We start from the raw sequence: 10,899 nt of genomic DNA, 5'->3' as shown, positions 1-10,899 counted from the left end.
AAGGTTTTCGTGGCCAGTGTCAAACCGGGCCACGAGAATTTGGCTCCTCTGGTACTAGTGGGGGATGACGACGAGACCCCGCGTCGGCTTGGTGATTGTTGCAATGGATGGGTCCTGTTGTGGCCAAAGAGTCTGCTTCGTTTGGAGGCGGCCGGGAGCACACCCACGAGCATGCAGTTAGGTATGAACATCAACACCTCACCTACCCAATTAGCATCGGTTGTCGTGCTGGGTGATAGCGGAGGGGTGAGGAAGAGGGTCCATTAGTCGCTGGCGACGTCGCCATAGATGAGGATGACGATGACACTCAACAGTATGTCAATACTGGCGCCTACTTAGATGAGGATGAGCATCATGAGTCGGTGCCTGAATTGCCGCCTCCGGAGTCTGAACGTATTATGGACAACCTTCCGGTAGTAAATAAGTCTAGGAAGAGACCGAGGAAAGGCAAAAAGCTGCTTCTATGATCCAGCTGCCTCAGCAGCCTCGGATTCAAGACCGTATAGATATCCCCAGTGCGGCAAAATGGCATATCCCTGGTCAACTAATCCTACCTAAAGTAGCGCTAGGGGCCAGATTCGGCGATTTAAGGAGACTTCATGATGATGTGTTGCGGATAGAGAAAGGCCTCATCACCTAAAAAATCCAGGATACCCACTCTACGTGGTTAACGTGCCATGGCAATTGTCGTATGTCGACACATTCCCCGCGGAGAAGTTCTTCCTTCGATTCGATTACATCTTCGACATGTTTCACTTGAAGAAGCTGGATTTTACGTTTGTCCGCCTTTATGCCTTGCACATGAACTACCTCATCGGGGTTGGGCAAATACCTCATATCTGTGTCGCTGACCCGTACTTCATGCACGAGGGCTTCTTGGGAGTCTGCGCAGAGCACCATGAATACACGAGGGAATACATCGCCAATTTCATGCTCGCCAATAAGGACAAGGAGGCGATTCTCGTGCCTTATCATCCCCTGTAAGTCATCCGCACGGATATCCTTCCTTTGATTTCAATCGTTCATTTGCACGGTGGAGGCTAATTAATTTGAGGTGTACTTATTTTGCGCAGCGACGGGGGCGCCGTCCTCATCATCGTCTACCCCCGATACTCCCATGCTCTTTACTTGGACTCGTCGAAGAACATTAACAAAAAGGATTACACCCACATCAAGTCTGTTGTCGACAGTGCTATGTTTTACTATGGCGCACGGGGTGGAGAGGTCAAGGACAAGAAGAAAAGGGACGACAGGCCCGCCTTCGGCCATAAGACCGACTTCTGCTGCATCCAGCAACTGAGTGATTCTCTTAATGATGGATTCTATGTCCTACACCACATGCTGGAGTACAGACGGGATCACCAGAATCTTCGCATGTCACCTAGATCCGGCTATGCCCATATTCTGCAATGGGCAAAGAACTTAGGAGATATCGAGGATCATCGACTTCGAGCTGAGTTCTATCACATTTAGCGCGAACTTGTCCAAATCATCATGAAGGAGGTCGTCGGAAAAATAGGGATGTTCTACGAAGAAGGACAAATGTCGCGGGAAGACGTCCGAACATGCGTAGCCACTCAGCATCTCGACCTGAAGCCTTTCACTAAGCTTGGGGACTATCTCCCTGACTTGGATGGATGGCATGACATGTTGGAGTGATTGTCGATATATGACAATGTGTCCGTTTAGTCCATACTATATGTATGACAAAACTTTGAGTTATACATGACGAAACTTTATTTGTGATGTAATTAAACCCTCCTCCTCGACTAGCGAAGATCACTCTAGTTAGGGCATTTTGGGTACGATGAACTTTGTTATTTATGCTTATGATATGTTGCTTCTATTTTTGCCAAGTCTGTCTCTTTCTGTTGCTCAACTATATATGTTGTATATCATCGACTCATGTGACGATGTAGGTGTATAGATCATCGATGGCGAAGAAGTGCTACGCCAGGAGTATACAACGAGTGGCCGGAATGTCAAGTCCAAGTGTACCGGTTTCCGGTTTCCGAGCGACAGCCAGTAGTTAGTTTAGGTTCACGCTAATGCGAGAGAGGGATACGAAACTGCATAGTTCTGCTCTCACTCAAAGTGATAGCTCTTCTCACGTACATCATTGTTTAGATGGATGACGATGTAGTTGCAAGTAATCGAGACTTGTATCGCTATTTTTGAGATGATGACGAGAGACCACTTTGTGTTGGATGATGATTATAATGAGGACATGATTTGATGAGACTATTTGTATGTATATGCTATGATTACATTTGTATGTGTATGATATGCTAAAGATTATTGTATAAAGCCCATTCAAATACAAAACAAATATGTAGAAAAAAACAGAAACTAATAAAACTAGCAGTAGCGAGGGGAACAAAGTTAGCAGTAGCGCTCTCTTACCAGTAGCGCTTCCTGCTAAAAAGCGCCGCAGATATTAGCAACAGCACTCTGCACTAGAGCGCGCTACTGCTAGCCATGTATAGCAGTAGCATGGGACGACAGGCACTCCTGCTACACGTTAGCTGTAGCGCCTTATCAGTAGCGCGTCGTCCCGCGCTACTGATAGGCAAAATACCCACCCTATTGCTAGGGTTTTCCTAGTAGTGTTAGTGTAAATTGGTCACTTGGCTTACGCCACTGTACACCGTGTGTAAACCCGCAGTGCACTTTGACATGTGCCTCAGTGTACTGCCACATACGGCGTGACACCCCTCAAAAACTCTCGGCCTTCAGGGGTTAAAGCCGAGTGTTTTAGAGGGCCGCACGATGAATAGAGGTGCCACGTGGTCGTGGTCATTGCAATTCACAACGCCGTGATGGGGTCGTACATAATCCGTGGGACATGCGTGTACGCCGTGTGCCTTCAACAACACACACACACACGGCATAATGCATGCTGGCAGACGGTTGTTCACACGCAATGCCGGTGGTATGATCGTCTGGATTCCGATACCACCATTAATGCACACATAACGCCCACAATTGTCATTCACCTACCTCGCCTACAAATACGAACCTCCTCCGCTACCTGCCCCGAGGTCGACGCCGGCCGCGCCTCCACCACCAAGCCTGACGCCAGCGGTCGAGAGAAACCACATTGCCCGAGGTGAGAGATCTTCCATTTATCCTTTTTTCCTACTAATTAAGTTTTGTCATATGTAAGTATGATTATTTCATATAGGCATACGATAGTCTTCACAATGGATTCTAGTTTAGGTTAGCTTGAATTAATGATATATAGGTACGCAGATCAATTATATATGATAATTAATCTTTTTGATACGGATTGATCGAGATATATATGTGGATGATATGGATCTAGCTAGTGAGATAGATAGGTTTAATTTTAATGTAGATAACCAGTCACAATAATCAGTCATATATCGATGATTTTAATTTTAATGACGGGTGTCGCCCTGTGCAGGTCACAAATTTAACCCTTCATTCTTTAGTGGTTGTCACAGAAAATGACTGACCCAAATTACATAATTAGTCACCCGATACCTAGCCACCCCCATATTATGCCAATTATTATTCAAATATTTTTTGACTAAACAATAAATAAATACAATATATAATATATATATATTTTACGAATGAAATACAATATATAATATGTTCTTACAGATTTACAATATATTACGTTATTTCACTTATATGTTTTTAGAAAAGGAGGAGGACCCCCGGCCTCTGCATCTGGACAATGCATGCAGCCACTTTATTATTTATTCACACAAGACCTTACAAAGTCATACAATAGTAAGACTAAAGTCACCGTCTAAACAACATCTGTCGCTACTCCTATCTAGTTGATGAAGGGATGATGATACTCTGGGCCTAATACCAAACAAACATCGCAGACAAACCTAACATTTAAGACATGAGGTCCCAACCAGAACGCATGCCGGTTATATGGCACCCACCAGTCTGGCGCACTCCTCAACCAGTACGCCTGCCGGGTATGAGGCCGCCGCAGCCACCTGCCACCACTCCATCTATTATTTCACTTATATTATATTCATGTTTCATACAATTAAATATTGCAATCGTTTTCATATAATTGTTTTGGTTTTTCAACCGTTAACAAACAACTGCATTGGAGATGTGTTCCATCGTTTTCAAACGGAGTACTTCCAAGTGCACATCGTAGCCAGCTGGTAGTTGGCAGCAGACCAGCCGTGGTAAATGCACGCTGTGTAATAAGAGAGAGGACGGCGAGGTGTCAAAAAGAAAAAGGTGAGACGGCAAGAGGATGTCATTCCTCCGGCAAGAGCCGGCGGCGCCAGCATGGTTCCTCTCGTTGGCCTTCCTCGGCACCCTTTACGCCTCTGCAGTCTCGTTCCGGCTCCTCGCCTACCTCGCGCTCTGCTTACGCCGGCCGAAGGACCTCCGCCGCCGCTACGGCGCCTGGGCCGTTGTCACCGGCCCGACGTCCGGCATCGGCCGGTCCGTCGCTCTGGAGCTTGCCAGTCGAGGCCTCAACCTCGTGCTCGTCGACCTCGACGCCGACAATCTCCGGGAGATCTCCAACACCATCAGATCTCACCACGCCGTGCAGACCAAGACCGTGGTGTTCGACCTCTCGCTCGTTTCCACCGCCCAAGGTAATTAAACTTCTACTGTACTGCTCAAGCTCGGCATAGGAGCAAATAGCAACGAGTCGCTTCATCACTCTCATTATGGGCGCCGCCGGCAGGTGACGAGGCGCTGCGGCGGCTCCGAGAGGCCGTGGCGGGGCTGGACGTGGGAGTGCTGGTGAACAACGCCGGGGTGGCGAAGCCGGGCGCGGTGTACCTGCGCGAGGCCGACGTGGAGGCTTGTGTGAGGTTGATGCGGGTGAACCTGTGGGCGGTGACGGAGGTGACCGCCGCGGTGCTGCCCGGGATGGTGGAGCGGGGCAGGGGCGCCGTCGTCAACATGGGCTCAGCCTCGTCGGAGGCCATCCCCTCCTTCCCCCTCTACACCATGTACGCCGCCACCAAACGGTATGTCTTACACAACCGGAGCATTTCGGTCGAGCAAATTTAATTCCTGTGGGCTCACAGGCGAGACTGTGAGAGTGGTTCATTCCCAACAGGTATGTTGCGCAGTTCTCCAGGAGCCTTTACGTTGAGTACAGAAGCGAAGGGATCGATGTGCAATGCCAGGTAATATATATTGCCCGTTACATGTTCGACGCATAGTTAGCTTCATCTGAGAGTCCCTTTGATTCAATGGATTTCCATGCAAAAATTGGAGGATTCTAATTCTTATGAACTTTTCATACACGTTCGTTGTTCGATCATACTCCCTCCATTCCAATTTACTCGTCGTGGTTTTAGTTCGAATATTGTAATCCGTATGATTTATATTTCGTCATTGCTACGGTAGAAGAGAACGGGAAAAGCTGACAGTCTGCAGGTCTGTTCGGTGGAGCGGTGGGAGGTAGGCTTGAGAGCTTGTGTAGGTGGGGTATTACCGTATTAGTGACTAGTTGTTCTTTTTTTCTTGTAGTGTTTCGGGCCTAACGCCCGCATTGTAAATCCTGGACGGGTCTCTTCACCCCGAAAGTCTCCTTCTAATTCCGAGCTCATTTGTGTCAAGGATACACCCTGGGAGGTGTATCAATATCATAGAAGAAGAGACCAAAGATGGTCGAGACAACGCCAAGAAGCTACAAGATACAAACACGACGCCACACGGATTACAACACAACCCACACCTGCCAAACAACAAAAGACTCTTCTTGCACGACCTCCCGCCATGAATGTCGAAGAGGGGGTACACCGAGCTACAAAGCCGCATCACGACCGAAGATGAGAACATCTAATCGATTCCACTCCAAGAAGGCACAAGCTAACGCACCGTCCGCCCGTAGCGCCTAAGAGTCGGCGAGTGGACGGCGGGACCAAACCGACCGGGGGGTGGGGGGCGTCGACCAAGAGGCGCATAGGACGATGTACATAGCACCTTGGAAGCCCACGCCCTCAGCGGCAGACAACACCGACTCCAACTAGTATCAAGGGCTCTCGAGCCACCAAAGCGACGCCTTCAAGAGGGAAACAACGCAGCCGCACCGCCGTCGCCCGATCCGAAGGCCGGACCTAGGGTTTCCCTGGTGCTCGAGGCGGGGAAGAACGGGCAGTGCCATGACGACGCCTCCAAGGAGGTGACGGCGCCCACGGGCGTCGCTGTCGTCCGCTTCATGCAGGGCTTTAGCCCAGCCCTGCCATCGACCCCAACGCCCATGAACAGCAAGGAGCCAGCTTGACCTCACCGCCGACGAGAGGCGAGCCAGGATGCTGTCGGCGGAGCGGGAGGCGCATACCACCGTCTCACCACCACCAAAAAAGGGGCTAGACGGTGAGGATCCAGCCCGCCGTCGCCTGGCCGACCGCCGGCACCACCATGGTGCCGAGCAGCAGGCGCCGTCAGGCTCCACCGGGTCTGCCTGTAGCCACGGCCCAGATCCGCCGGCCCGCCCAATCCCATCTGGGCCGCGCGAGATCGGAGCTCCTGGCCGCAGTAACAGGGGCGCATCCGCCGCGGAGAGGCCGCGCCTCCGCTATCGCCGCCGGCCCATGCTCTCCGCCGGGATCCCGTTGCGCCACGCTGTTGAATCGCCGCCGAGCCATGCGCCGCCGTCGCTAGTAGAGAATGTGGACGCCGCGCGCGAGGGAGAAGGCCCCGCCGCCGCAGTCGCCGCCCAGGCTTTGCCCGACGGGACCTCTGGCGGCGGCGGGAGGGAGAGGATGTGGGGTGGTGGGGCGGAGGCCGGCGGTGTGGTTTCCCCCCGTGTCACCTAGGGTTGGCGATGCAGGGGTGGGGGAAGGAGCGGGGGTCGCTCGATCGCTCGTTCACATACAGGGAGTTGGAATCGGTTCTTCCGAGCTCATTTGAGCTCGGGTCAAAAAAAAGGGTAAAAATGAAAAAGAATCATTTTTTTGTGATGCCAACTTTGAGAAATGCTTTGAGTGCCTGCTAATTTTCATCATGAAATGAAATTTGTGGAAGTCATGGCAAAAAACAAAATCAGTACTCCACAATGCTTTTGTAAAGAGCATTTTTGGAACACCGATTTGTTTTGTTTTTTTGCCACAATTTCCATGAATGTCATTTCATGAAAAATTGTTGCAGGCAAACAAAACATTTGTCGAAGTTTGGCAAAAAAACTATTTTTTGATTTGTTTACTTTTTTTATTGTCCATCAGGGAGCATTTGAGCTAGGGAGTAGATACTCCACAAAGTCCCTTTCTAATCCTGAGCTCATTTGAACTCAGGGTGAATAGTTAAATTCAAAAAATGGAAAATAAATCTGAATTATTTTTTGTGAAAACTTTCGCAGATGTTTTGAGTGCCTGCTAATTTACATGATGAAATGACATTCATGGAAGTCATGGCAAAAAAATCAGTACTTTAAAATGCTTTTGTAAATGTATGATATGGATGGTTATGTGTATTCTAGAAAAAAAGGGTACTACATTTTGTAGGAAAATTTACATCCACTCCGAACTTATGTGAAGAAACAAATGTTTTTCCTGCATAAAATCAAACGATCATAAAATCATGAATGTCATGACACTCTATTCATGTGCTTTTTTATTCTTGTGTTTCAGCAATTATGTGAATCAATGAGGCCCTGGATTATTTCCCTATATAGAGATGATTGTCCAATGACTAGAAGAAATCCATATTATTGGAGAGGTACGTATAAACTATTGGAATAAAAAATCTACTACCTCTGTCTGGGTTTATTGGGCCCCTTCGTATTCTGGGCTAGACTTTGATAATCGATAGACTACTAAAATATAAAGTATATATTATAAAAAATACAGAATATGTCACTCCAAAGGACAAGAAAGAGTTTAAAATACATATTAAAGAGATCTGAAATTAGGAGCAATAGGAGAAAGTAGAACTGACATAGGTCTTTATGAGACATCACTAAGGGCATGAATTATGCTACAACGTGGACAGCTGCTCCACCGATCCATGTCAGATAAACATCCGATGTGGAAGAGAGAGAGAGAGAAAAAGTAGTGTTGTCAGAGTAAAACGGTCTCTTTTTTTTCGGAAAAACTTTCAATCTATTCATCTTCAATCATGGCAGTACAACGAACACCAGAAATAAAAATTACATCCAGATCCGTAGACCACCTAGCGACGACTACAAGCACTGAAGCGAGTCGAAGGCGCGCCGCCGTCATCACCCCTCCATCACCGCAGGCGGGCACAACTTGTTGTAGTAGACAATCGGGAAGTCGTCGTGCTAAGGCCCCATAGGACCAACACCCCTGAACAGCAACAGCCGCTGATGAAAAATAACGTAGATCGGAAGGATCCAAACCGAAGACACACGAACATAGACGAACAACCACGAGATCCGAGCAAATCCATCAAAGATAGATCTGTCGGAGACACACCTCCACACGGCCACCAACAATGCTAGACGCACCGCCGGAACGGGGGCTAGGCGTAGAGACCTTTATTCCATCTTCAGGGAGCCGCCGTCGTCTCGCCTTCCTGAGTAGAACACAAACCCTAACAAGATTAAAAAAATGACTAAAAACGGAGCCCTCCCGCCGGCCCTTGCCATGATCCACTGCGCTTCCATGGCCCTAGGGCCACTGGAGACGAGGCGGACCTGCGCCGGCGCCGGCGAGAGGCACAGAGTAAAACGGTCTCTTGCAGAGGAGTCCGTCGCCTCGCTCAAAAGTGGAGGGAGCAATGTGCTGCATGTGTGAAGGCCCACTGGTAAAGTAAGAGAGAGAGCTAGGAAAGAAAAATTAAGTGTGGTCCAGTGATGCAGCGTTGGCAGCTGGGGCAGCACCGCGTTGGCAGCTGGGGCAGCATCAAGGTGCTGCCCCCATTGTACATGCCCTAAGATAGTTATAAGCAAATAAATAAAGAGACATGATGACAACATTGTAGAAGATGCCTATAACATTGCAAGCAAACAATATGGGGTTGATAGAATACAAGGAAGCAAATATTTTTCAAAATTCAAGTTAACACACTGATTTTTGAGTAAAAATGGTAGAAGAATCTTTTACATGTCCTCAAGTGCTCCTATAAAGAAATAAAAGAGTGTGTAGATCTCTTACATTTCTTTACGGAGGTGTACATCTGTGGCTTCTGACATTCTTTGAACTTAAAAAAAAAAGAATAACGCGGTGCATTGTCATACTTGCATTCTGTGCATAAATGCGCTCTCGCTAACTTTATCTCGTGCAGGCTCCGTTCTACGTGGCGACCAGGATGGTCTCGATTCTGGCGGAGAGCGGGCGGGCCGGGCGCCTCTTTATGCTCCTCATCGCGCCGACGCCCGACGCGTACGCGCGTGCGGCGGTGCGCTGGATCGGCCACGGCCCGCCCCTCTGCGCCCCCAACCTCGGCCACCAGCTCCTGTGGTGCCTCGCCACCGTCCTGCCGGACTTCGTCCACGACTGGCTCCGCATGCGCGAGCACCTGCAGCACAGAGCGGTGGCTCAGAGGGCGCCGAGACGTCGCGCCGGCGTGCCAACAACTCTCAAGTGAATTCCTGGTGTTCTTGTACGATGTGTCTGTTCCACAGACCGCGCGTTCTGGTGTTCGAATTACTGAACTCCCAATTAAGTGAATCATGTAAGCGTATTTTGCAGAGGACATGCAATTATTTGTCCACGTACCGCACCTTCACCGTTCGTTAATTAGTTGCATTCAACATTTACTGTTTGACAAAGAGCCGTACAATGCAAATGTTGCACAAGTGTTTAGGAAAAGGTAGTTGATTCTCCCTGATGCAGAGCCTTGGGGTCATCCCTTTTTTTTAAAAATGATTATTTTTCGTTTTGCCAAAAAAACTATCGGAGAGCACTGCCTTTTCTTACGGTTTCTTTTTCTTGGACAATAACACTGCTAGTATTTCTTAAAGAAGCACTTGCCTTTCCTAAATATCACATACACCACATGTACACAGTCATGCTGGCTACTGAGTACCGGAGTCACTGAAACTGCATGCGAGTTTGACGATGATCATGTGTTCTTCTTGCTATCCATAGATCACTACACGAAAAACATATTTTGCTTTGTATTTCTCGATAGTCGAGTGTAAATTATCGACAACTCAGCTTACGCCACTCTACACTATGTGTGAACGCTGCGGTGCACTTTGACATGTGCCTCAACATACTGCCACGTACGGCGTGACACCCCTCAAAAACTCTCGGCATTAGGGGGTTAAAGCCGAGTGTTTTAGAGGCCCGCACGGTGAATAGCGGTGCCACGTGGTCGTGCTTGTCACAGTTCACAGCGCCGTGACGGGTTCATACGTAAGCAGTAGGCCATGCGTGTATGTCGTGTGCCTTCAACGACACACGCGGCATACTGCATGCCGGCAGACGGTTGTTCACACACAACGCCGATGTCATGATCGTCCGGATTCCAATACCACCGCCAATGCAGGCATAAGGCCCACAATCGTCGTTCACCTACCTCGACAATCCTCCCCTCGCCTACAAATACCTTCCTCCTTCGCCGCCACCTGCCCCGAGCTCAACGCCGGCCGCACCTCCACCACCAAACCCGACGCCAGCGGTCGAGAGAAACCACATTGCTCGAGGTGAGAGATCTTCCATTTATCTTTTTTTCCTACTAATTAAGTTTTGTCATATGTAAGTACGAATATTTCATATAGGCATACGATAATCTTCATAATGGATTCTAGTTTAGGTTAGCTTGAATTAATGCTATATAGGTATGCATATCAATTATATGTGATAATTAATCTTTTTGATATGGATCGATCGAGATATATATGTGGATGATATGGATCTAGCTAGTGAGATAGATAGGTTTAATTTTAATGTACATAGATACTAGAGTTTACAACAATACTAGAAGGGTTAGGCGCACTTCTGCTGCATCGTTGGTGTCGTT

At 48.4% G+C, this 10,899-nt stretch overlaps 1 protein-coding gene across 1 annotated transcript; it reads left to right on the top strand.

Moving 5' to 3' along the window:
• The first annotated feature begins 4,191 nt into the window (after positions 1-4,191).
• LOC123157868 (very-long-chain 3-oxoacyl-CoA reductase 1) lies at positions 4,192-9,757 on the top strand. The gene is made up of 4 exons (XM_044576058.1): positions 4,192-4,607; positions 4,700-4,988; positions 5,081-5,150; positions 9,217-9,757. Exons 1-4 carry the CDS (start codon positions 4,256-4,258, stop codon positions 9,517-9,519), a joined length of 1,014 nt encoding a protein of 337 aa, XP_044431993.1. The 5' UTR covers positions 4,192-4,255; the 3' UTR covers positions 9,520-9,757.
• Positions 9,758-10,899: the final 1,142 nt, after the last annotated feature.

The sequence above is a fragment of the Triticum aestivum genome, chromosome 7B, assembly GCF_018294505.1.
Source record: "Triticum aestivum cultivar Chinese Spring chromosome 7B, IWGSC CS RefSeq v2.1, whole genome shotgun sequence".
Taxonomy (NCBI): domain Eukaryota; kingdom Viridiplantae; phylum Streptophyta; class Magnoliopsida; order Poales; family Poaceae; genus Triticum; species Triticum aestivum.
This window is presented reverse-complemented; position numbering and strand designations above follow the sequence as displayed.

Excerpts from the sequence above, each read along its gene's own strand:
- LOC123157868 (XM_044576058.1), top strand. The coding sequence starts at position 4,256 with ATGTCATTCCTCCGGCAAGAGCCGGCGGCGCCAGCATGGTTCCTCTCG. Across the intron at positions 4,989-5,080 it reads ATGTACGCCGCCACCAAACG|GTATGTTGCGCAGTTCTCCA; the intron begins GTATGTCTTACA and ends CATTCCCAACAG. Across the intron at positions 5,151-9,216 it reads GGATCGATGTGCAATGCCAG|GCTCCGTTCTACGTGGCGAC; the intron begins GTAATATATATT and ends TATCTCGTGCAG.